Below are 27390 nucleotides of genomic sequence, written 5' to 3'. Positions count from 1 at the left end.
AAATGTGAAATTTGATGAACGAAAAACTTTGAAGACTAGTGCTTTGTAAAACCCACAAAATAAAATCAGGTATTTGCCCAGTATTGCCATGAATCTGTACACATTTTAAACATACTCAAATAGTTTTTATTTCACAGTGAAGTCTTTTAAATTTTGTTATTCATTTTTTCATGTTTCATCCTGTTCTTTTAATGTCTCTCTTTTATTTTTCATTATTTTACTTTTTACAGCTAAATTGCCTTACAGCCAGTTAGTTATTCAGTGAAAATGTTTGCAGTGAAAATGCTTGTGGCAAAGATGTCTATAGGAAAAAAAGCTTATGGCGAAAATACCTAGAACTAAATTGAGCATCTTACAGTCCTGGAGGTCAGCCGCCGCGTGCAGGTTTCACTGGGCTAAAATCAGGGTGTTGTAGAGATGGGTTCCTTTCTGAGGGTTCTAGGAGGAAAATCATTTCCTTGCCTTTTCCAGCTTCTAGAGAAACATCCTTGAGGTGACATTGGGTCCGCTCAGATATTCGAGGATAATCTCCTTGTTTTTAGGTCTTTGGATTAGGAACCTAAATTTCATCTGCAACTTGAACTCTCCTTTGCCGTGTGACCTAATGCGTTCACAGGACACAGACATCTTTGGAAGGCCACTGTTCTGCCTATGACAGGGTCAGACCATTGAATACAGTGGTCAGCGTGGAGCTGGGCGCCCTGTTGGTGGTCACTGAAGGCAGGGTCTGGGTCACAGGTTGCTGCTCGCCACCTGCAGAAGCAGCCATCCATCAGGACACCCTGAAAGAGTCACGTCTTAAAAACCACACTGAGCAGCAGTGTCTGGCTTGCTTTTCATTCATGGTCCTGCATTTGCCACTCACTCCATCTCTGGGAGAGATGGTATCATTTCATTATTCATGGGGATACTGAGGCTCGGGTTGGGTCATGGCAGGATCCCGGGGCTCTCGGAGGCAGGATTCCAGCCAAAGCCCTTAGTCCAAAAACTCTCTTCTCGCAGAGCCCTTGTTAGCACCACTGACAGCAGGTGCTAGGGCCCTAGATATGCTGACTCTTCAGATCCATCCAGATAAGTCCACAGTCTAAAGCTGTACCCACCCCCTGCCCCAGCCTCTGAGACCAGAGAAAAAGGCAGGACTTACACTGGAAGCAAGGAAGGGAAAGAGAGCCCAAGCTTAGCGAGGGTTTCGAATGGACAAGTGCAACGCTGAGGACACAGAAATGGGCTCCGTGATCCCTAAAGGAGAGCTGGCTGCTGGGCTGCAGGCTACTCCTTCCCCAAATCCTCTGCCAGGCACTGGGGAGTGAAGCAGCCCCCGAATCCAGCCGCACCCCACCTTCCTGGAGCTCGCTGCTCAAGAGTCTGGAGGAGGCTTTTGATGAGCAGCTGCCTAGAGAGGAAGCAACCATGTGCTCACGCTGTTCCCAGCTCCGCATATAAAATCAACCCGCGTGTGCCTCTGACTCCTAACGACCCTTTTTTTTTTTTTTTCCATTTAAGACAGGGAATACTTTATTCAAATCCATGAGAGAAATGGATAGCTTGGGCCTGTAACAAAGCGTTGTATTTTAAAGCATAGGTCAGTAATTGTGTATGAGAGTATATACTGATACATACAGATTAACTGATCAGACCACGACTCTTCAATGTTTAAAACAGAATAAGCTTCCCTGTAAAAGCAGCACCTTTGTGACATTTTAACTTCGGTGTTCCTCTCCTCCTTCCTCTCCTTCTCCTTCAACAGAACCTACACCCACCTCCTCATAATCCTTCTCAAGGGCAGCCATGTCCTCACGGGCCTCAGAAAACTCTCCTTCCTCCGTGCCCTTACCCACGTACCAGTGAACAAAGGCACGCTTGGCACACTTGTGGCCCAGGCGAGCCCAGGCCTCAGCAATGGCTATGGTGTTGCTCAGCATGCACACAGCTCACTGTACTTTGGCCAGGTCTCCACTAGGTACCACGGTGGGAGGCTGGTAATTAATGCCAACTTTGAAGCCAGTGGGGCACCAGTCCACAAACTGGATAACGCTTGGTCTTGATGGTGGCAATGGCAGCACTGACATCTTTGGGGACCACGTCACCACGGTACAACAGGCAGCAGGCCATGTGTTTACCATGGTGAGGGTCACTTTTCACTATCTGGTTGGCTGGCTCAAAGCAATCGTTGGTGATCTCTGCTACAGAAAGCTGTTCATGGTAGGCTTTCTCAGCAGAGATGACAGGGGCATATGTGGCCAGAGGGAAGTGGATGAGAGGATAGGGTACCAGGTTAGTTTGGAATTCTATCAGATCGACATTCAGGGCTCCATCAAACCTCAAGGAAGCAGTAGATGGAGGATACAGTTTGACCTATCAGCCTATTCAGGTTTGTGTAGGTTGGGCGCTCAATATCGAGGTTTCTACAACAGATGCCATAGATGGCCTCGTTGTCTACCATGAAGGCACAATCAGAGTGCTCCAGGGTGGTGTGGGTGGTGAGGATGGAGTTGTAGGGCTCAACTACAGCTGTGGAAACCTGGGAGTCTGGGTAAACGGAGAACTCCAGCTTGGACTTCTTGCCATAATCAACAGAGAGACGTTCCATCAGCAAGGGAGGTCAACCCAGAACCAGTTCCCCCACCGAAGCTGTGGAAAACCAAGAAGCCCTGAAGACCTGTGCACTGGTCAGCCAGTTTCCGAATTTGGTCCACAACAAGGTCAATGATCCCCTTGCCAATGGTGTAGTGACTGCGGGCATAGTTACTGGCAGCATCTTCTTTGCCTGTGATGAGCTGCTCAGGGTGGAAGAGCTGGCGGTAGGTGCCAGTGCGAACTTCATCAATGACTGTAGGTTCCAGGTCGACAAACACTGCCCTGGGCAGATGGTTGCCAGCGCCTGTCTCACTGAAGGTGTTGAAGGAGTCGTCTTCTCCCCCAAAGGTCTTGTCACTTGGCATCAGGCCATCGGGCTGGATGCCGTGTTCCAGGCAGTAGAGCTTCCAGCAGGCATTACCGATCTGGGCACCAGCCTGGCCAACATGGATGGAGATGCACTCATGCAAAGTTGCTGTTTTGCGGCTGCTGAGCAGATGGCAGAGAGGAGGAGAGGTTGTTGCTTCTTACAGAGCTACTCTTAAGCGGTTGGTATAAGAGAATCTGCCCATAACAACCCTTTGAAGTCGCACTGTTTTCATTTCCATCTGCAGATGAGACAGCCGAGGCACACAAAGGTGAAACAACTTGCCGAAAGTCCCGCACGGAGTGTGTGGCTTTGAACTCAGGCAGTTTAGTTCGGGAACCCATGCTCCTCACCACCAGGGCGTATACCAAGGACCCAGGTGGTGGGAAAACCAGGAGACAAGCTAAGCAGGGATCGGGAGCCCCGTGCCCTGAGCTTTTTAGGCAGGAAACTGCTCTGTATGGTGGCACCTGAAGGGAGTGGGCAGGGAGGGGGAGCCATGGCACAGAGGGAAAGAAGGTTCCAGAGAAATGGAGCAGCAAGGTCAAGACGAGGTGGAAGTGTGCCCAGCGTTTCCCAGGAACAAGAAGGTGGCCACGGGAGGCGGGTCAGGGAGGGGCCTTCTGAGAGGCGCGGAGGGCCGGGTGTTAGTGAGTGGGCCGTCTCTCGGACTTGGCTGTGAAATCCACGGTTTCTAAGATGCATTTTCTTCTCTGAATGTGGTGAGACAGGGGATTCCGAGAAACTCAAATACAAGAGCAAAACTGCAGGTCCCCTCTCCCCACCTAGGTAAAATGAAAGCTGAAGAAAGTGAAAGACTCATCTGGAGACTCCAATTCTTACCGAGAAGTCTTTCTTCGGGTACACGTGTCATTTGGGGGTGGAAGCCTTTCCTTCATCACTGGCCCCTTGGTGCACCCTTTCTCACCTCAATGTCTAGACTGGGGCGAGGGTGAAGGCAGAGGGAACTCCCGCTGGCTCCTCCCCGGAGATGGGGAGGGGGCACTATGGCAGGCAGAATAATGGTCCCCAAAGATGTCCACGTCCTAATCCCCAGAACTTGTAACAGTGTTACCTTACGTGGCAAAAGGGATCTTGTCGTGGGGAGATGATCCTGGGGGTTGTTGGGCTCCGTGGGCCCCGTATAATGACAAATGTCCTTGGAAGATGGAAGAGGGAGGCAGAAGCATGAGGACTCTGCCCAGCATTGCTGGAGGAGGAGACCGCGAGGCAAAGAATGTGAGCGGCTTCTAAGGAAGGAAAAAGACAAGGACCCATTTCTCCCTTAGGGCTTCCAGGAGGAACAGAACCCTGCTGAGACCTTGACATTGGCCCAGTGAGACCTGTTTCAAACTTCTGACCTCTAGAACTGTAAGAGCATAAATCTGGGTTAAGACACTCCATTGGTGGTAATTTATTTCCGCATCAGTAGGAAACCATTAGACAGTAGAAGGAGGGCTCTGAGACGCTTTGATGGGTGCTTACCCCTGGGGCCCTGCACAGCCCCTTCTGGAAGCAGATGTTTATCTCTTGGCTCAGTTTTGGGATCTGCTGGGCCATGACAGCCACGGTGTGTGGAATGGGCCTGCCCCGGAGACCAGCCTCCTGCCACCCTGTCTGTCTGCCTTTGACCCGGCTTCCACAAGGCCTGGTGTGAATGAGCAGGAGTGTCAAGTTAGCTGGTTGAATTAAGATCTGGAATGAAGGTCAGCCCAAGGTGGGAGCTGTGAAGACCATGGGTGTTGTGTAAAGGAACAAGCATAGCTAATGCCTCCTTCAGAAGAGGGGCGGCAGGCCGGGCCATCAGCCAGTGCAGGCACCCTTCTTTAAGACTGGATGCATTTACTGAAAATGTGTGGTTTGGATTTCCTGCTTTGAATTCTGGAACAGCATGTTTTCAAACTTTCCTTTCCACCTCTGGGTGTTTCTCATTAATCTTTTAATCTCAGAGAAAGTCTTATCATTACCCTCTGTTTTCTTACAAGAGGAAAGGCTTCTGTGCTTGCAGCCTCTAGCCCAACCCTGTAAACCAGCACCTGCTTGGGGCGGTTGAGATTGTGTCTTCCAGGTCACCCCGGGGAGGGAGATGCTGATTTTGGTGATGGTTCCCTGGGGAGCGTGTTATTTTGTCGTTTGTAGTTCTCAGACTTCAAAGTGCCTAAGAATCACCTGAGAAGCGGCTTGAACTTGCAGATTTCCTGGTGGGAGGTGGGGCCTGGGACTCTGCATTTTAACTAGCACATCAGTGATGGTGATGCTGGGGTCCTTGAGAAGCGTGGCAACTCTGATGAAGCCTAGAAGATAAGTCCTGACCCTCCCAGATGCTTCTGGGCTTGGCACGCCTGGCTCAGTGTGTGTGTGTGTGTGTGTGTGTAGGATTACCCATGAACTCCCTTGGTACTAAGCCTGGGGCTAATGCATGTCCGTTGTCCACCAATTTAATCCTCCCTCAACCTTCTGCAGATTCCTAAAGAGGGAACTGAGATCCGGTCTATTAAATTACCTGCACTTACTAAAGGTAGGCCAGGTGTTTTGGTTCCGCCAGACTCCATGCCCAGGACCCTTTCATAAGAACTGGAGCCCGCAGCTGGAAAGGCAGCCTCAAGCCCCTCTTTTTCCCACAGTCTGTGTCAGTGGTGCTGTCTTCAGTCAGAGGCTAAAGGGGTGGGGAGACGTGCCAGGGAGAAAGGGTAATTCCAAAAACCGAGGCGAATGAACAGTTTGGTAGAGTGCATTTGAATATTTTTGTAATTGATTTCTCTCCTCTTGACCCTCCCTTTCTCTCCCGCCTCTTCCCTCTGCTCTCATTCTCTGCCCCTTCCCAGACTCCCTTTCCCAGCTGCCTGCTCCTCGAAACCTGAAGGTCTACCTGTACAACACGCAGCAGGCTCTGAGCTGGGAGCCGGTGACCCTGAGCAATGACTTGAGACCGGTGGTCTACCAGGTGCAGCATCAGTAGTAAGCGACCTTTCTGTCCGCCTCCTTCCTGGGTGTGGAGGTGGGGTGGAGGGTGGGTTGTTATGGGATCTGAGGCCAACTGCTTTGTCTTGCTCTTGGCGGGATTGTAAGCAAATCCATGGGAAGCAGATACTTCTCTTGTATTTTTAAAATCTCCAAGGACAGAGATTTCACAACCTCCCACTCGTCTGAAGGCTGCAAGGATGCTGGCCATCAGAGAGCCCAGCTGTCTAAACACAGGGCTTCTTAGTTTGGTGCAAGTCGATTTTCTTATTGGTTTCAGGAAAAAGGTTGTATAAAAGGGCTTCCTGTCTTGAAAGGGCAGGAGGCATCTTTTAGCCTTCTAGGCCACGTCTGGCCTAATAGGGCTTTTATTCATTTAATGAACAACTAATTCTCAGTTTCTAAACTGGTGTTCCATTTTGCATTTTATTCTGGTCCCTTGTTCTGTCTCTCCCCTTTTCAAGCTTTTTTACAGTTGGCCATCAGTCAATTTGCAGTCTAGTCACATGTAGAAAGAAGAAAGGTAACGTCCAACTCCTTGTGTACCTTGTTAAAGGTGTTAATTGTAGACTAAGTAAAAATAATTGGCTAAGTCATTTTCAGATTACTGAAGAAACAAAATTAAGAGACATGGGAATGCTCGGTACTTGTGAGAACGTGGCTGGTGGACACAGGGCTGGATCAGGGTCTATTATTAGCACAGCCCTCTAGGAAAATAATTCAACTATTTATTTAGAGTCATGGGAATGTCCACATTAGTTTTACCCTAAGCAGATAATACAACCCACCATCAGGAAATATGAAACTTAATTCATGGGGCTATACCTCGCAATGTCTGTTCATGTCCATCAGTGGGAAGGTAGCAAATTGTGTCAAGTTAACTTGTGGTTGAACCCTTAGGCAACCTCTAAAAAGGATAATTATGTGTCATCTGACAGCAGTTGCAACTGTCTACAGTTTGGAATGTATCTGTGGTCAAGAACAGGTAGAGAATTTGGAAAAATCACAGGCAGGTAATTTGCTAGAGGAGTACATTTCCAGACGACTTCTCTTTCACCTTTCAGTGTCCATTGTAACAATATTTGTGTAGTAAGCATAGATTCTAAATTGGGATTTGAGGCCCATCTCTGAATCACATTTAGCTATTTCTTCAGTGATTGTAAATTACCAACATGATCATCTATAATCAATGGACCAGTCCACGAGAACCAGCTACATAATTTGTGGGGGCCAGTGCAAAACGAAAATGCAGGGCCCCTTGTTCAAAAAGTGTTGGGGATTTCAGGATGGCAACAGCAGAGCTTCAGATCAGCTGCTCTCTCCTAGGAGTACTGCTTTGTGCACTGCACAGGTCACATGCCCGTGAAGCTTGTCCTACTCGGCATTTAGTGAATATGGTCTCCTGGAACTAAACAAGATTTCAGTATGAGGAAGTCATGGCTGATTTATTGACGAGCATCCCTTAGCCTTGGCCAGGGAAATACATTTGTGGGTTGACTGAGTACCTCTAAATATTAGAAATATTTGCTAAAAGCCTTTGACAGTTGCACATCACAGACCAACTTCACTTTGTTTTCTACTTGGAAAGCATTCTGTGGACAATTTTTCAGGATAGAAGTTGGTTTTAGTAAAAAGAAACAAAGAGATGGGTTGAATGTGAGTGTCTCTGTCTGCAAAAGCTGAAGGTGTCCCTGAAAACTCAAACCAGGGCTGATTTTGTTTTTTCCAATTGCAGATTTGATCAAAAAGGGCCTTTGCTTTTTGTTTATTTGTTTTTAGATACATTTTACATGTTTAGGACATCTTAGTTGCAGTAAAGAATTTAATTTTGAGGCTCATGAGACTTAAAACTTTCCCTCCTGTTTCTGTCCAGTAAAGCGTTGCTATAATCATAAATGAAGGTGCCTCTGTTTTTTGATAGCCACAACAGCAAAGCCAAAAGTATGCAGAGCACTTTGTGGGAAAATTTAAAGTTTAAATCAGAGGTTGCAGTTACTGTGGCCTACAGGCTGTGTTTGGCCCACAGTCTTTAAATTTTTTTCCCCAAATTCACTCCAACATTTTAAAATCTGGAGATTTCACTTAAGGAGAAAAGGACCCAGTTTCGGGTTTTTCTTGAAAACAAAGACAAGCAGACAGCGGGACTTTTTCTTGGTCACACCCTACTTGGGCTGCTGCCAGGCAAAGACCTGCCCAGCCCAGTCTTCTCAGGGTATTTTTTTTTTAATTTCATTTTTTTCTAATTTTAATAGCAATACATGTTCTTTACAGAAAATCTGGAAAACCCAAAAAAGTAAAAAGAATAAAATGTAAACAACCTGGTGTCCAAGAAAAATCACTATTCTCATTTTAGTGTGTTTCTCTGTAGACTTTTTTTCTAAACGCATGTACTTGTTTGCAAATGTGCCAGTGTGTGTACGAGACTAAAACAAAACCCAGATGACTCTTCTGGGCCTGCTTCCTCTTTTATTTTTTTTTCCCTTTAACTTGATGTAGTTAAGTGTGTGACATTTTTTCATGTGATTCTTTCTGTGTGAACATTTTTATCCCATGTTTTGTTATGTGATGTATCAGACGTGATTTTTGTAACTTTTCCCCACTCCCGGGTGGTGTAGATAGTTGACAGTTTGTGACTGTTGGAAGTAATGTCCTTGAACATAAATCAGCCCCGATTGTTTTCTTACATTTCTGGAAGATGGCTTGCTGGGTTCAGCAGGGACAAACTTACTTAATCATTTTTGGAAGTGATGTAACAGAGGCAGGGCAGCAGCCCCGGAGTTTAGCAAATATTTACTGGGTGCTTTCTAGGCCCCAGGCCCTGGCCTAGGCACTTTCCTGGTGTCCCCTGGTTCAGCCTTCATGACAAACAGACTCAGATGCCATCGTTTATCCCCATTTTATAGATAAGGAGACTGAGGAACAGAGAACCCTGGTGGTCTGGCTCCAGAGTCCTTGTGTTTAATCACTATGCTCCCTCTTGTGATGAGGTTGCTTTCAAAATTAGATAAATTCAGGGACAGAGGCAGTCCCTATGAGTCCATTGCTGGGAGCCAGGACCACCTGCTGAGTGAAGCTCAGGTGGGCTGATTTGACTTACGCAGGGCAAGAGGCTGGGGTCTGCGGATGGGCATGTGAGGCTGTGTTCGTGTCATTATTCACCTAAGGGACCCACAGCACCTTATTTTCGCCCTTTGCAAATTGATTGGAGGCAGCATTCCAGAATGCCACTTCCCCACAAACTGCTGACCTGCATGTGCCAGCTGTCATTTACATTTGGATGGCTTGTGCCCTTTTAAACCCTGTTTTTGAGAAACAGTTTTAAGAAGTGGTTCTGAGAAAGGGGCAGGTTTGGAGGAGAGGGGAGGAGGCAGAACACAGGTGGTGAGTTCCCTGGCGAATCAGGGAGGGGGCCCTTTGCCCCGGTTCAACAGCTGGAATCGGCTGGGAGGAGGTTAGAGTGCCTTTAAGTATCTGTATAACTTAAAAAAAAATCACCTTCCCCCTTCTGAGGCACACCCCCCAGTCTGAGAAGGGGTGCCTGCGGTTGGGGTCCCTCTCCCCATTAAGGTCTGTGAGCCCAGGGCTTGGTGGTGTGCTGGTAGGACAGGCACCTTCTGTGGAAGCCCTGGCCACAAGTCTTGATGGCTTTCATCTTGTCAGTCACTGCTTTAATAGAAGGTAAGCCTCCAGTCAAGGTCAGAAGTACACTTAAGTCCATGTGGTGTGTGAAAGCCAGTGGCCGTGACCCCTAGCCTCATCTAACTTCTGTCTCCCCTGGCCTGCTTTCTAGGCCAGAGTTGCTGTCCAGAACATGGCCTGTCCCTAGAGGGGACGCTGCCTGCTGCTCCCCACTGAGGTGTCTAGAGCCACCTCCCTGCCTTTTCTCAAGTCTGTCACCTAAGGACAGAGCTCCAAGTTGGGGGTTAGAATCCCATGTGAGAATGAGAAGCTGGGACTCTGGGGAGTACATTCTCACTTACAAGGATGCATGGCCTTATATTTGGCAGGGTCTTCATGTGGGCAACCCTTTCTTTAAATGAGCGGCTTTGGGGTAAAAACAAACCCTGCACTAGCTGGAAGCAAGAGTGTGATTTGTATGAACACAATCTAAGACGTAGGCTACAGAGGCCAAGTTTGGAGCATGCAAATCAGTTGTAGGACAGAATGGGAGGAAATATTTGCCAGCTATAGATCTGGTGAGGGACTTGTATCCAGAATATATAAAGGTGGGGAGGGTATAGCTCAAGTGGTAGAGTGCATGCTTAGCATGCACGAGGTCCTGGGTTCAGTCCCCAGTACCTCCTCTAAAACTAAACCGAATTACCTCCCCTGCAAAGAAAAAAAAATTTATACAGAATATATAAAGAACTCTTACAACTCAACAATTAAAAGACACATGACCCAGTAAAAATATAGACAAAGGATTTGGGTAGACATTTCTCCAAAGAAAGTACTCAGATAGCTAATAAGTATATGAAACACACTCAACATCATTAGTTATCAGGAAAAATATAGGCACTAGGATGGGTCTAATAAAAAGGCATAATAACAAGTGTTGGGGAGGATACGGAGAAACTGGAACCCTCATACATTGTGGATGGGAATGTAAAATGGTGCAGCTGCTTTGGAAAATAGTGAAAAACAGAGTTACCATTTGACCCAGCAATTCCACTCCTAGATATATAGACCCTAGAAAACTGAAAACACATGTTCACACAAAAACTTTCATGTGGATATTCTTAGCATTATTCACCATAGCCAAAAAGTGGAGACAGCCCACATGTTCATCAACAGATGAATGAATAAACAAAATGTGGTGTGTACGCACACGGGACATTATTTGGCCATAAAAAGGGATGCAGTGCTGACACGTGCTACAATCTATCATGCTTGAAAACATACTGAGACAGGCTAAGTGAAAGGTGCTGATCACAGAAGGCCACGTCGTTTACAATACCATTTGTATGAAATGTCCATAACAGGCAAATCCATAGAAACGGAAAGTAGATTAATGGAAGAGTAGGGCTTTGGGGGGTTGGGGGGAAATGGAGAGTGACTGCTAATAGGTATGGGGGTTCTTTTGGGAGTGATAAAAGTGTTCTAAAATGGATTGTGGTGATGATTGCACAGCACTGAATATACTGAAATTGTACACTTTAAATGGGTGAATTTTGTGGTATGTGAATTATATCTCAATTTTTAAAAATCCTTTTATCAGGGGAGGGATTAGCTCAGTGGTAGAGGGCACGCCTAGCATACACAAGGTCCCGAGTTCAATCCCCAGTACCTCCATTAAAGATAAATTTTTTTAAAAAAAGAAAAGAATACCTAATTACCACCCTCTCCAAAAAAAAAGGGAAAAAAATCATTTCAAAAGCTCAGCTCTTGGCATACAATAGGCACATAAAAAATGCTTGATATGCTAATTAGCAGAGAAATGCAAATCAAAACAACAGTGAGGTACCGCCTCACACCAGTCAGAATGGCCGTCATTCAAAAGTCCACAGATGGTAAATGCTGCAGCGGGTGTGGAGAAAAATGAACCCTCATACGCTGTTGGTGGGAAGGCAGTTTGGTGCAGCCATTATGGAAAACAGTATGGAGACTCCTTTAAAAACTAAAAATTGACTTACCATATGATCCAGCAGTCCCACTCCTGGGCATATATCCAGAGGAAACTCTAATTTGAAAAGACACCTGCACCCCAGTGTTCACAGCAGCACTATTTACAGTAGCCAAGACATGGAAACAACCTAAATGTCCATTGACTGATGACTGGATAAAGAAGTTGTAGTTTATTTATACAATGGAATACTACTCAGCCATAGAAAAGAATGAAATAATGCCATTTGCAGCAACATAGATAGACCTGGAGATTGTCATACTAAGTGAAGTAAGCCAGAAAGAGAAGAATACCATGTTGCTATCACTTATATGTAGAATCTAAAAAAAAAGACAAATGAACTTACTTACAAAACAGAAACAGACTCACAGATACAGAAAACAAACTTATCGTTACTGGTGGAGGGGAAGGGATAAATTGGGAGTTTGAGATTTGCAGGTACGAACGACTATATATAAAATAGATAAACAAGTTTATACTGCAGAGCCCAGGGAACTGTATCAATATCTTGTAGTAACCTATGATGAAAAAGAATATGAAAAGGAATGTATGTTCATGTATGACTGAAACATTACACTGTACACCAGAAATTGACACAACCTTATAAACTGACTATACTTCAATAAAAAAGAAAAAAAAAAACTCAGCTCTGGGGAAACTTCTTTACGATCGAAGTGAGAATTCTGTGAAATGAAATTCTTTCTTTCCTTTGCAGCAATCCCAGTAGTAACTGGTACGACGTCAACAAAGAAAACAGTAAGGTGGACTGTACAAACATCATTGTGCCAAAGTGTGTCTTTTCGACAAACAACCTCTCAGAGGGTTTCCCCCCGAGTTTCAACATCTCTTTACGTGTTCAAGCTAAGCTGGCAGGCCTCGTTTCTGATTGGGTGATGGCGCCTTGGTTCCAACACTATCGGAATGGTAAGAGAACTTGGGCATCAACTTCCTTTATCGTTTCCAGGGTTTTTTCACTTTCCCCTGCACTCAGCAGTCTGACTCTGTGCACCTGACTCCTGCCTGTCACCCTGAATAACCAGCAAACAGGTGGGTATGATGGTCAAACTCAGGTACTAACTGCGATGGCTGGTGCTTGAGGAGGGTGACTTACTAGACCAGAGGGTTGCCAAACCACAGCCTGTGGCCAAATCCAGCCCATCAACCTGTTTTTGTAGATAAAGTAGATAAAGTTTATCAGAAAAAAAGATGTCAATATATACAGTGGAATATTATTTGGCCATAAAAAAGAATAAAATAATTGCCATTTGCAGCAACATGGATGGGCCTGGAGATTGCCATACTAAGTGAAGTCAGACAGAGAAAGACAAATATATCTATCACTTATATGTAGAATCTTAAAAAAAATGATACAAATGAACTTATTTACAAAACAGAAGCAGACTCACAGACATAGGAAACAAACTTATGGTTACCAAAAGGGAAATGGAGGAGGGATAAATTAGGAGCTTGGGATTAACAGATACACATTACTATATAGGAAATAGATAAACAACAAGGACTTAATGGTATGGCACAGGGAACTATATTCAATAACTCATAATAATCTATAATGGAAAAGAATCTGAAAAAGAATATGTGTATATACATATATAGATACCTGAATGACTTTGCTGTACATCTGAAACTAACTTTGTAAATCAACTCTACCTCAATTGAAAAAAAAATTTTATCGGAACGCAGTTTCCCCATCTCTTCATGTATTTCTTGTCTGTGGCCGCTTCCGTGCTACAGCAGGTGAGTTGAGTAGTTGCAAAAAGGTCTTTCTGGCCTGTAGAGCCTACATTTACTTTGGCATTTTAATGAAAAAAATTTGCTAACCTCTGTGCTAGGGGGGTTACTAGGCTACTGGCTTCACTGATCACCCTTCCCTGGCACTAATTCTTTTATGTTCAAGACAGACTTTAATTCAGCCTTAAACAGTGCCTGACGCATGGCAGATATTCAGTAAACACTTGTTGAATGATTGAATGAACACACGTGTGCTCCCAGATATTGGAAGGGGGGCATAAGACTCACCTGATACTAGTTTATACATGTGTTTTCTCAGTGGTTCATTTTCCGCATGGCCAGCTGAGCCTCATGTTTCCTCAGTGTCTATGCAAACACAAAGTATGGAACGTCTTGGGAATCTGTTTCAAGCTAGACAAAGGTGTAAGACAATTGAGGAAAGGTGATCACAGTCTAGATATTTTGTGATATATTAAGCAATTGTTGTTTGTTTATTTTAGGTGTTATAGTGGTATTTTGTTTACTTTTTTTTAAAGGAGAGATCAGATCTTTTCAAGATACGTACTGAAGTATTTACACATTTACACATATTTGCAATGACGTCATGTCTGAGATTTGTTCAGAATAATCCAGAGGTGGGGAGGGGCAAGGACAAGGTGGATGGGCACAGGAGAAACAAAACTGGCTGTGACTTGATGGTTGATTTAAAGTTGGGTGATGGGTGGGTATAGCTCAGTGCTAGAGCACATGCTTAGCATGCATGAGGTCCTGGGTTCAATCCCCAGTACCTCCATTAAAAATAAATAAGATAAATAAACCTAATTATCTACCAAAAAATAATAAAAAGTATAATAAAATTGGATGATGAGTCAGATATAGAGAACAAACTAGTGGTTACCAGTGGGGAGGGGGAGGAGCGATTCAGGCATAGGGGGAATAAAAGCGCTTTTGTGGGATTATACAAAATCATATGTGTGAAACTTTAAAAAATTGCAAAGCACTATAGAATTGAAAGAATTTTTCATTCAATAAGAAATAAAGTTGGGTGATGAATCCATGACCTTTGATTACCATCTTCTCTGTACTTTCTATGTGTTTGAAAGCTTCTGTAATAAGAAGCTGAGAAAAAAAAAATTGATGGTTTGTGCTGGTGATTTGGGGATGGGAAGAGGAGACGGTCCAGTCCCTGCCGGCTGGTCACCTACTGGGGACAGGTCATTTGTCTTGAGTAGAGAACCATCACATGTCTGGGAATTAGTAGGGAAAATAAAGTAATGGTGGTAACAGAAGCAAGACCTGTGGTGAAAGTCTCGGGTCTAGCGTCAGCCAGCTGCTGCGCTCTGCCCTCCCGGGCTGGTTGGGCAGCAGTGTTCTCGGTTAGTTACTGGGGAGGGGATGTCATGCTCGGCTCCCTCACTGGTGAAGCTCGAGGCAGTGGTGTCCTCAGAGCCCATCACTGCCTTCATCACTCGTGGTGGAGCTGCGATGTGTAGGTCCTGTGAAGATGCTTTACTAAGGGCTGGAGAGGGGAGAATGAGATGGTGGCTGGAGGGGGCCGGCATTGGCATCACACAAACCTGGGATCACATCCCAACTCTGCCACTTACGGGCATTGACTCTGGGCAAGTGACATCCCTTCTGGGCTTCAGTTCTCCCCTCCTCTCCTGGGACATGGTGATGACCTTGTGTAGCTGTTACACAGATCTGTGTGGACGTGCATGCAAAATCCATGTCCAGGTTTATAGGGATCATTCGGTGTATGGAGGTTGCTCTCAGTGGGTCACCTGTGGCTCCTTCAAGCCTTCCTTCAGGACTGGAGAGAAGGCAGATGATGTCTGCCCTTGAGACACAGACTCATTAGGTTGCAATCAGATTCCAGATCCGGGCCACTCTTCAGAAATGCGAGTCTTTCAGGGCTGACCTTTCAGCAGTTAAGTGATTAGTGGTCCAGGCTCCCATGCCCTCTCCCATGGGTAAGGCCCAGACAAGTCTAGAGAACACGTTCAGGGGAGGCCGGGCCCTGAGGTCAGTGTGCTTTCCCGAGCTCTGGTCAGAGAGCTGTTGGAATGGAAGCGCGGGATGTGTGTGCCAGTGTCTGTGAGCAGGTTATTGGGGGGTTTTTTGACCATTTTTTTTTAAGTAGTCAGTTTACAATGTTGTGTCAATTTCTGGTGTACAGCATAGTCTCAGTCATACATGTACGTACATATATTCATTTTCATATTATTTTTCATTATAGGTTGCTACAAGATATTGAATATAGTTCCCTGTGCTATACAGTATAAACTTGTTGTTTATCTATTTTATATATAGTAGTTAGTATCTGCAAATCTTGAACTCCCAATTTATCCTTTCCCACCCCGTCCCCTCCGGTAACCATAAGTTTGTTTTCTATGTCTGTGAGTCTGTCTCTGTTTTGTAAATAAGCTCATTTGTGCTTTCTTTTTTAGATTCCACATATAAATGATATCATATGGTATTTTTCTTTCTCTTTCTAGCTTACTTTACAGTATGACAATCTCCAGATCCATCCATGTTGCTGCAAATGGCATTATTATATTCTTTTTTATGGCTGAGTAGTATTTCATTGTATACATATACCACAACTTCTTTATCCAGTCAATCTGTCATTGGACATTTAGGTTGCTTCCATGTCTTGCTATTGTAAATAGTGCTTGTGAGCAGGTTTAATGAGAGCTTTTTGTTACTTGCAGCAAATCTGCTAACATCACTGTAGCTCAGCCCTGTCTTTGTTTGGACTTAGTTCCTCCACCAGAACAAATGAGATCAGAGGGCATGAGTCCAAACCCTGTGGGGACCAGTTCCTTTCACACAGAGAGAAAGGTGACCAGACCACACGCCTAACCCTGCCCAACCTGTGAGAGCCCAAGTGAGAGTGTGGAAGCAAGAGAGAAATCCAGCCCCACTCTTGTGAACACATGATCATTCACATCATCTGTGGGTGTAAGATGTGCAGAAACAGGCTTCTTAGAACTTGGAGGACACAGCTGTACTTTGATCTGAGTTTCTCTGGCTAATTACACAATTTAAATGCTTACTTGATACATGGTGTAATCTTTCATTTATTGCTCATCATGAGTCATAGTCCTTGCTGTCCTGAGAATTGTATGAAAAGCCTTAACAAATAGACTTATGGTGGTAATACTTCTCAGTTATTATATTTAAGCATTGTATTACAAAAAGCTAGAAGACACATAAATGTATTTTAAAGTTTGTAAACACCACTTTAGGTTCATTTATATAGAAAATATGTAACTATATATATATAGTAGAGAAGGACTAACAAAATCTTCTCCCCCTCTGCATGAAAATTTGAACTATGCTTAACCTTTCACCTCTGCTTCTCTGGAAATCTGATAAAGATAGCACGTAAACCATGTTATTAAGCAGAAATGTTTATGGTCAGGAGGACCCCTGACTGGTAAACTGCATTTCAACTGGGACAGTCTTAAGTACCCGGTTGGCAGTCATCTTTGGGGTGTTGCTGAGTGCAGGGATTCTTGTAACTGGGCGTGTCCCTTGTGGGGACTCCAAAAACTATTCTGGAGTTGTTATGAGAGATACTGGCTCGTGTGGCTTTCAAGCCAGGGAGGGTCCTGTACCTGCCCAAAGTGGCTTCAGATACTTGTACCTGAGCCATCTCCAGGGGCGGCCAGCAGCCGTGTGGGCGGCCGCAAGGACCCCAGAAAGCCCTGGTGCTGCCCTGTAACCTTCCAAGTAAATCTGGTGCCCAGAGAGCGTGTGGTAGTCTTGTGTGCCGGAATGCAACCTCATTACCAGTACAAATATGTGTGTATGTACATAATTATATATATATGTTATATATCATTGACTGTAATTACACATACAATATACATATTGTGTGTATATATATATATGACGTGGTTATGTATGTATGTGTATATATACGCACATAGGTTGACTGATTGACTTTTTAATTCTATTTCAGCGACCATCGGACCTCCAGAAAACATCTGGGTGACCCCAGAAGAAGGCTCCTTTAACATCAAGTTTTCTTCTCCCTTTGACGTCCCTGCCAGTGAAGCCTATTTTTTGTATTACGTCTATTACTGGGAAAAGGGCGGAATCCAACAGGCAAGAGCATTATTCTTCTTTGTTTTGAGTTTCTTTTCTTTGGAGTTTCTATATAGCAAAAGAAGGTCTCCTTTAAAACGGCCAAGGGAAATAAGGCATCCCAGTATCCCCTGAGAGGCCGAGGCTTAGTGGGCAGACCCTCCTCTTCAGGACCCCTGCTTCTGCTCACCGTGCGGAGACTCCTCTCCCACCAGACCCGCCTTTAGGGCCCTCTCTGCCTGGTGTCACACGGCCCCGCTGTCTGCACCTGGACTCAGCTGGAGTCCCTGGTGCTTTTGCCACACTCCGGAGTTTGGGGAGGTTCTGTGGGCCTGTTTCTACAGCAAGGAATCTGCTACTGCAGCCTGCAAGGTTTAACCATATAAAAGCCTCTGGTTTGAACAGTTTGCAAAGAGTGTGATGTGAATAGGTGACAAGTTCACTTACTGGAAGGAGAGAGAGCGTTCTAGGGAGAAGGACCAGTAGGTTCAAGAAGGCGCCGCACATTTGGGGAGCTGCAAGTGCTTGGATCCATCAGAAATGCAGGCCGTGTGCGAGCCTGGGGCGGGTGCTGGGTTGACAGAGGTGGGTCAGACCCAAGGGGCCCGGTCAGCCCTGGGTGGCACAAGAGAAAAAGGATGGCGTTTAATCACCTCCAGTGTCTGATCAGCCAAACTGCAGTTAATGATGTTTTATTATCTATGTAAACTTCATGATTTCCTACGTCCCACATTATTATAATTTTTTATAATATAAGAGCTTATGTTTATACAGAGCTTTCTTTGTATCTGGCACTGGGCCAGGCACTTGAGATACATTTAATCTCATTTAATCTTGACACCACCCTGTGTCACAGGGAGGGAAACTGAGTGGTTACGTGACTTGCCCAAGGGCGGCAGCTGACAGCTAGCGGAGCGGAGGGGACATCGAGCCTCATGCTCTTAACTGTCGCTCTTCTCCAACATAGTCCACGTTTGCACGTCGTTTCTTTGTGGTGACTGAGAACACGGAGAAGGCAAAAGTCACTGAAGAACAGACTCCCAGCATACAGGGATGAAGGAAAGACTCATTTTCCAAAATCGGAGGTCAAGGTCTGGTCCACTGGAATAGAGAAGGCCTGGAAAAATCCAGAAGGGATTCCTCTTTCTGCTTTTCAGCCAGAGCATCTATACTTTGGACTTTTGTGAGCAAAAGATTCTGGGGCCAAAGTGACTGTGAAAGCCACCGACCAGTATGCTTTCCATTGCAGCTGTGAGTCTGCATGTCAGGGTCCCCAAGACCAACTCCTAGGTTTGCTTAAAGGACGCACGAGACTCAGCACCTAGCTGTCCTCGAGGCTGTGATTTATTACAGAGAAAGGACACAAGGCAGAGTCTAAAGGAATCTAGGCAGTTGCTTCCAGGAACTGTCCCTAGTCCTCCAGGACACACTTAATTCCCCCAGCAAGAAGCTTGACAGCGTGTGAAATGTTGTCAACCAGGGGAGCTCCTTAGAGACTCAGCGCCTGGAACTTGTACTGGGGGTGGTCACATAGGCACCCTCTGCCTAGTATATACACCCAAACTCCAGGCTCCCAGCAGGAGAGCAAGTGTTCAGCACCAAAAGCATTGTTTATACACTAAACCACCCTTATCCGGGAATGGTGAGGCCACTCCCCGAATGCCAGCCGTGCGTCAGCCGTGCAACCAAGCCTTTCTCCGGACTGCAGTGTCAGGCCTAAATGTTAGCTCTTCTCTGCGGCCTGTGATTCTGAATTTTGGAAAGGCCAAGTGGCTGCTGAAATAAACTCATAAAGGAATGCCGTCCTTAAAATTGCTGGATGTGGCATCAGGAGCAAAAATTTCTCTCCTCTGCCCTGGTGGTCATCAATATTAAACAGGAGGGGAAAAATTAAAAGTCATCTGTAATCCTGCTATTCGTGTACAACACGGTTATTTTGTGTTTTTAAAAATAAGGTCATGTTCTATATACTGTTGAATAATCTGCCTTTTTTCAATCAACATATATATGCAGCTTCCTCTTTCCACAACACTGAGCGTGTGTTATGTCCCGCCATTCCAGATGGCTGTAGCCTGTCTACTGTATCTCATAATAAGAAAGCAGCCCTTTAAGGAGTCCTGTATTGCCATAATATGGTGTATCTTTTCCTTGTTTCCCTGTGGAGCAATGACAGCCTTGTCCAGGCCGGGAGTGAGAAGCCATTGACTGGAGGTGTGGAGGTGACAGGACCTGAGGGAGGGTAGAGGCTGGGAGGTGGAGAGGAGACAGACTCCTCTAAGAATTTGGGACCCAGCCCTTTCCTGATGACATGAGTCACTAAGACCTTTTCCATCTGCACTCTAAAAGGAACCAGCACTTTCCAGTGAAAGCCAGAAGCAGCTTGAGAACCAAAGGAACATTATTTCTTAGAATGACTGTTCTTCTGTTTGTTGACTAATTTCAAGTATCTAGATGAGATTCACCATGAGATACAAAATGTTAAGTTGAAAGGAGGAAGCTTCATCCTCGCAATTGAAATTTGCAGTTTTAGCTTCGGACCCTCCGTTGCCGTGATGAGTCTTTGGTGGGACCCCTGAGGCCTCATAGCCAGAAACACAGCCCTGAAGACATCAGCCTCTTTTTATTTTTTTTAATTGAAGTATAGTCGGTTTACGATGTTGTGTTAATGTCTGATGTACAGCATAGTGATTCAGTGATACATATGTACATATATATTCCTGTCCATATTCTTTTTCACTGTAGGCTGTTACAAGGTATTGAATATAATTCCCTGTGCTGTGTATGTCAGCATCTTTCTTGATACTATTCATCAGTTTTCATATATGAAATTTGTCCACTGTAAGCATGTAGAATGTGTATTCTGTTTCTTTAACAACAGAATTATCTTATTCTTTGGTTATTGTGTTCAGTGTGAATTTGAGGAAACATTGGAATAGATGGGAGGGGCTTGATCATGTCCATGCGGGTAATTTTCACATATGGTTGTTGGTGTTTTTTATGTAGGTTACACGCCCTAACAGGAGCAACTTCATCACGTTGAATAATTTAAAACCCTTAAGAGCATACTGTTTTCAAGTCAAGGCAGAACTGTTTTGGATAAGCGGGAAAATCTCGAGACCTGGGCATTTAAGCGACATATCTTGCTCCGAGACAACAGCAGGCGGTAACATACGCTTTCTGAAGTCCTTTCTGAGCTGGGAAAAGATTACTCCTAAAATCGTGAAATCAGGGGTTGCTAATTAGGTGAAGGGCGGTGAGCATGGGGAGACCCAGAGAGAAGGGGCTGAGCAGACAGCACTGAACTGTAGGCATAATGAGCTCGTGTTAAAGTCTCCAGGAGGGACAGCTGCCAGACAGCTAACGCTTTGTTTTAGCATTGCCTTTCCTAGCTATTAATTGAAGCACACAAGGCTGGGTGGAAGCGGGGCAGTACCCGTCCATTTCGCTGGGACATGAACTCCATGTATCGCAGCGGCGGATGAGAAATTACCGTGTTTGTGTTACGTGTGGGATGCTCATCTTGTTCACTTTAATTTTGTCTCTTTAGCCTCTGCCAAGCTTCAGCAAGTCATCCTGATCGCCGTGGGAACCTTTTTGTTGCTGTCGGTGGTGGTAGGGACCTGTCTCTTCCTGGTCCAGAAATACAGAAGCTTGGTTAAATACTGGTTTCAGTCTCCGCCAGGGATCCCAGCACGATTAGAAGAGGTATGTGTGCACACACGGAAAAGGGGGATGTGTCAGCCCTCCACGCCTCCTGGTACCACATGGGAGTACAGCCACAGGCAAAGCCAAGGGCGCAGAGATTTGCATTAAAAGTGGTTCTTGGTTACTTGTACACCCATGTTCTTAGCAGCACTATTCACAATAGCCAAAAGGTAGGTGCAACCCAAGTGCCCCATCGATGGATGAATGGATCAAGAAAATGTGGTGGACGTATGAATGGAATATTACTCAGCCTTAAAAAGGAAGGGGATTCTGACACATGCCACAACATGGATGAACCTTGAGGACAGTATAATAAGGAAAACTAGTCACAAAAAGACAAATGCTACATGATTCCATTTAAATGAGGTACTTAGAGTACTTATCTTCATAGAAACAGAATGTGAAATAGTGATGGCCAGGGTCTGGAGGGAGGGAGGAAATGTGGAGTTAGTGTTTATACTTTTTTTTTTAAATTGACGTATAGTTGGTTTACAATTTTGTGCCAATGGAGTTAGTGTTTCATGGGGACAATTTCAGTTTTGCAAAATGAAAAAAGTTCTAGAGACAGATGGTGGTGGTGGTTGCCCAGCACTGTGAATGTGCTTTACACTATTGAACTGTACATTTAAACATGGTTAAGATGGCAAATTTTATGCTATACGTATTTTACCACAATTAAACATTTTTTATTTTATTTTTTTATTGAGGTATAGTTAATGTATGTGTTAATTTCTAGTGTACAGCACAGTGATTCAGTTACACATATATAGATACAGATATGGATGTCCTTTTCATATTCTTTTTCATTATAGGCTATTACAAGGTATTGAATATAGTTCCCTGTGCTCTACAGTAGGACCTTGTTGTTTATCTATTTTATGTATATTTGTTAGTGTCTGCAAACTTGAACTCCCAATTTACCCCTTTCTACCCTCTCCTCTCTTGGTAACCGTATTTGTTTTCTATGTCTGTGAGTCTGTCTCTGTTTTGTAAATAAGTTCATTTGTGTCCTTTTTTTAGATTCCATGTATGAGTGATATCATATGGTATTTTTCTTTTTCTTTCTGGCTTACTTCACTTAGTATGACAATCTCCAGGTCCATCCATGTTGCTGCAAATGGCATTATTATTGTGTTCTTTTTTATGGCTGAGTGTATCCCATTGTATAAATGTACCACAACTTCTTTATCTAGATCTGTCGATGGACACTTAGGTTGCTTCCATGTCTTGTCTATTTTAAATAGTGCTGCTGTGAACATTGGGGTGCATGTATCTTTTCCAATTAGAGTTTCCTCCGATATATGCCTAGGAGTAGGATTGCTAGATCATAGGGCAAGTCTATGTTCAGTTTAAGAAAATTTTTAAATGGCACGAGGTTGGCCAAAAAGGTGGCCTGGTCTGGCTGGACCAAGAAATCGGCTGCAGGAGGTTCCGAGGCAACACATCAGTCCCAGGGAGCCTGGCTGGAGGACGTGATGCCCCCAGGGAGCCTGGCCGGACTACGTGATGTCCCCAGGGAGCCTGGCTGGATGACGTGAAGGCAGTGGAAACAGCAGTCAAGAGCCCAAGCTCTGGGTCAGACAAAGTGCACTCAGGAGGATTCTGGGGTAAACACACCCTGAGCCATGAGCACAAAGCCTTGCACATCGAGGGCTCAGGGAATGTTACTAGTATTTTAAAAGATTTAAGAAAGAAAAGTGGAGTGAGTGGGTCTTGCGGAAAGTCTTGTTTTCCTGCCCAGCCCCAGCCCTGCTGAGGCTCCTTGTGGCAGCCAGGCCCTCTGAGGTCACAGCCAGGAAGGACATTATTAGGCTCAGAAGTTAGCTGATCAAGAATATGTAGACGTATTTAGAACCTGTAAATGCTGTGTTTGTGCTGTAATAGTTATGTATTTCAAAAACTGAAATCTCTTTAAAAAATTTCATCCGATGCTTTGATTTTTTTAAAAAAAGAATATTTAGAAGTATTTGTTTCTAGGGGGTTTATCGTTCATCAGTAACATCAAGGTAAAATACTGGAAACAGAATCTTAGGGTGTTATATCTGGTCTATAAAGACAGAGTGGTGCTTCTAGAAAGAGCTCTAGTCTCTTGTCTTTATCGGTGTCAGGTGTTTAAGGTACACAGACATTATGCAAATTGTATGTTAAATTCCATACTGGAACCTCCATACAAATGCTGCAGGATTCTATTTGCAAGAAGCATCTAAAATAGTCACACTCACAGAAGCAGAGAATAGAATAGTGGTTACCAGGGCCAAGGGGAGGGAGAAACGGGGAGGTGCTTTCAAACGGTGTTAAGTTTCAGTTCTGCAGGATGAGTAAGTTCAGAGATCTGCTGTACCACGTCGTGCCTGTAGTTAGTACTGTGTTTCGCACGTAAAAATGTGCTAAGAGGGTAGAACTCATGTTACATGTTCTTACCACAAAAAGAAAAACAAAAACAAAAACCTTCCATGGTTAATATTGTCACAACGTACATAACAGCTCTCAACTCAGAGTTTTACTTGCATTCGTAATCTCTCTCTCAGAGTGGAAATAGCAGCTGGGCCCTAGTATGTGAATTTACTACTAGCTGTTTCCTTCTGAGCTTTAATCTAAAACAATAAAGTCTTTCGATTCACTTTCCTGGGAAAGTGTGAAAAATCTACATCAAAGGTCACTGAAGTTAACGTGTGAAAAATGAATCATGTTTCACTTATATTTTCGAGCTTTCACAAGTGCACATGATCCATTACTGTTCCTCTTTGAATCAGCCAGCGCTAAGCTTACTGTATTTCAGTACCTTTCAGGCTTTCCAAGAGCCAGGCAGTAGGTTCTTGGTAACTGGGTAAAGTTACCAAGTAAAATCAGGGTAAAATACTGGAAACAGAATCTTAGGGTGTTACAGCTGGTCTATAAAGACAGAGTGGTGCTTCTAGAAGGAGCTCTAGTCACTTGGTTATGACTTTAGGCTTATGGCTAAGCCCAAAGCACAGGCAGGAGGGCCAGGGAGAGTCAGGCCGGGTGGGCCATCACTTCGCATTGAAGACCTGCACTTTCTGACCCTCCCAGAGCCGCACTGCCACCACTGTGGGCCCAGATCCTCTGTACCGTGTGTGTGTGTGTGAAGTAGAAACAACCGGTGGGCAGAGTGGGCTGCGAAAAATGCTTGTGAGCTTCCCCTCTTTGCCCCCATTGTTGGTGAATGAGAGGTCCCGTTTCCTCCTTCACCGAAAAGTTAGAATTCCAGAGACCTTTCAGGATGAATAATCCACCAGCGCGCATCCAGTGCAGCAAGTGAGAACTTGCTTTTCCTGAGTGATGCCCCTTCACGCCTTCAGAGCGTTCCCCTGGTTGGTCCTTGGATCCGTGTGCACGTTACCGAGATGAGGGGTGAAGGGGATATTCAGGTGTTAGTGGTTTTTTCGTTGGTGGGCGGAACAGGAAGCTACCCCTGCATAAAATAGGATTGTGCCAACTAAAACTAAAGCAGAAAGGTCTGGTGTTTTGAACTGAGAAACTAATCATGATGGTGGTTTTCAATCTTCTCAAGTATTTAAAGGACCCGGATCAGCCCATCTTAGACGCCTTGGACAACGACAGTTCGCCAAAGGATGATGCCTGGGATTCTGTGTCCATCGTTTTGTCCCCAGAGAATGAGGGAGAAGATGTTCTCCAAAGCACTGTGAACCAAAGCGCAGGTCCGAGCCAGCAGCCCGTGGAAGGAGGACTCCAAGCCAGTGAACCCACTGATGTTACCGTCAGGACTTGAGGGAGCTCAGGACTCCATACTCCTGTCACCAAGAAACCCGTGGGTGCCTGGGGAGAGGTCGTGGCTCTCATGGGAGAGACAGACTGATTTTTTTTCTTTAAACAAAGAATTTTCTAAATCATACTCATTTCTAGAATGATTCTACATACCAAAACAATCAAGATTTCTTTTAAACACTAAAAAGACACAGAACTATTGGTTAGCAACATGGCCGTGGCCCCACGCTGATATTTTGTGCATTGTTGGCTGGGCCAGGCAGTCAGGAGACGGGGTCTTCTCCTTGATTCTGGCAAGGAGTTTCAGCCCCTCGGGCAGGTCACGTAACCTGCCCTGGCCTGTCCCAACAAGGGGCACTGAGCGGCCCTTCACATCCAGTCTCCTGGCTTAAAATGTGCTTAATCTTGTAAATAGTTTCCTAGTAATTTAAGTATTTTTTTTTTCAAGCTAGAAATAAAAGACTGCATAATTTGCTTTTTAAAAGCCTACGTGAAGTTTTTCCTCTTCACCTTCTTTATTTGGGCGTATCTTCGGCGAAGTTTCAACTTCTAAAAATTAGTGTAGCTAAGCTTTTGTTTTCTTAAGTAACACCCAGTAGAGCTACTGAGGCCTCGTGATCACGTGACAAGAACTTTCGACCTGTGTCACCTGATCCCTTAATCCCCTGAAAGGTTGTGAAGGGGATTTTCAGCACTGTGTAAGCACTTCATTTGTACATGATGTGTCACTTGTATTGCGCAAGGCTTATAAAGAGAATTAGCTACTGGACAGCAGTAATACCTACTGGGCCTGCAAGTCTTCTGAGGGTGCAAGTTTTTTTTTTTTTTTAATTGAGTTTTAGTCAGTTTACAATGTTGTGTCCATTTGTGGTGTATAGCAGTTTTTCAGTCATACATGAATATACATATATTTGTTTTCATATTCTTTTTCATTGTGAGCTACTACAAGATCTTGTATATATTTCCCTGTGCTATACAGTATAAACTTGTTTATCTATTTTATATATACCTGTCAGTATCTATAAATCTCGAACTTCCAGTCTGTCCCTTCCCACCCCGCTCCATGCTAGCAACCACAAGTTTGTATTCTACGTCTGTGAGTCTGTTTCTGGTTTATATTTAAGTTCATTTGCCTTTTTTTTTTTTTTTTTAGATTCCACATATGAGTGGTATCATAAGGTATTTTTCTTTCTCTTTCTGCCTAACTTCACTTTCTCCAGGGACATCCATGTTGCTGCAAATGGCATTATGTTGTCATTTTTATGGCCGAATAGTATTCCATTGTATAAATATACTACAACTTCTTTATCCAGTTATCTGTTAATGGACATTTAGGTTGTTTCCATGTCTTGGCTATTCTAAGTAGTGCTGCTGTGAACATTGGGGTGCAGGTGTCTTTTTGAATTAGGGTTCCTTCTGGATATATGCCCAGGAGTGGAATTGCTGGATCATATGGTAAGTCTATTCCTAGTCTTTTGAGGAATCTCCATACTGTTTTCCACAGTGGCTGCACCAAACTGCATTCCCACCAGCAGTGTAGGAGGGTTCCCTTTTCTCCACTCTCCCCAGCACTTATAATCTGTGGACTTTTGAATGATGGCCATTCTGACTGGTGTGAGGTGATACCTCATTGTAGTTTTGATTTGCATTTCTCTGATAATTTGTGATACTGAGCATTTTTTCATGTGCCTATTGGACATTTATATGTCTTCATTGGAGAATCGTTTGTTTAGATCTTCTGCCCATTTTTTGAGTGGGTTGTTTATTTTTTTTCCTATTAAGTTGTATGAGCTGTTTATATATTCTGGAGATCAAGCCTTCGTCAGTTTCATCTTTTGCAAAAATGTTCTCTCATTCCATAGGCTGTCATTTTGTTTGGTTTATGGTTTCCTTTGCTGTGCAGAAGCTTGTAAGTTTCATTAGGTCCCATTTGATTGATGGTGCAAGTATAGATGGGCTCTTTTGTTCAGAGGCTATGGGTTAAAAACCCATTTACACGACTCATAAGATTTAGGAAATGGACACGTAGCTTCACTCCTCTTCTCGACACACACACACACAAAGTGACACTGCCATAAGGTCTGCTTTAGAAAGAAGCACCTCCTGGCAGCCTAACTTTGACAGTGGGAAGAGGAGACGCTGACGGCAGGTACACGAAGCTTCTAGCACTAGTTGATGGAATCACCTTCTCTTGGCTGGGGCCCTGTGCCTCTGGTGAGGGATTAGCTCTTGGGCTGAATTTGTAACCCATCATTGTGTACGCTGCCATCCAGGGTGATAAGAGGAAAGGACGCCTACTCGCAGCCCCCACCCACCTCAGGCAAGTCCTCATGTGAGACATCTTCTTTATCAATTAGGTGCACCTTGAGTTGGGACAGCTTTGAGAGAGTTAGTAGATGGAAATTGGAAAGACGTCCCTCAGATCATTTAGGAAACTTGAGATAGAAGAGCTTTCTCTGTCGGGCCATGCGATGCTGCCCAGTGGGGAGAGGAGGACATGTACATGGCAGAAAAAACTGGTTCAGAGTCCAGGCCCAGCAGAAAGCGGGACAGATAATCAAGAAGT

General features: G+C 44.5%; 1 protein-coding gene and 1 pseudogene across 2 annotated transcripts in view; one reads left to right on the top strand and one right to left on the bottom strand.

Moving 5' to 3' along the window:
* IFNGR2 (interferon gamma receptor 2) overlaps nt 1–25313 on the top strand; it is a 28552-nt gene extending 3239 nt beyond the window's left edge. For both annotated transcript variants that reach the window (XM_032474168.1, XM_032474147.1), the window contains exons 2-7: nt 5770–5902; nt 12244–12452; nt 17248–17393; nt 20376–20535; nt 20920–21077; nt 24610–25313. In XM_032474168.1, the coding sequence (XP_032330059.1) occupies nt 5770–5902; nt 12244–12452; nt 17248–17393; nt 20376–20535; nt 20920–21077; nt 24610–24828 (1025 nt within the window). In that variant the 3' untranslated portion in view covers nt 24829–25313. The remainder of the gene's footprint in view (nt 1–5769; nt 5903–12243; nt 12453–17247; nt 17394–20375; nt 20536–20919; nt 21078–24609) is intronic.
* On the bottom strand, nt 1701–2957 carry LOC102523518 (annotated as a pseudogene).
* Nucleotides 25314–27390: the final 2077 nt, after the last annotated feature.

This window comes from Camelus ferus, chromosome 1 (genome assembly GCF_009834535.1).
Source record: "Camelus ferus isolate YT-003-E chromosome 1, BCGSAC_Cfer_1.0, whole genome shotgun sequence".
In the NCBI taxonomy this organism is placed as follows: Eukaryota; Metazoa; Chordata; class Mammalia; order Artiodactyla; family Camelidae; genus Camelus; species Camelus ferus.
Note: the sequence above shows the minus strand (reverse complement) of the source record. Positions and strands in the feature narration are given on the sequence as shown.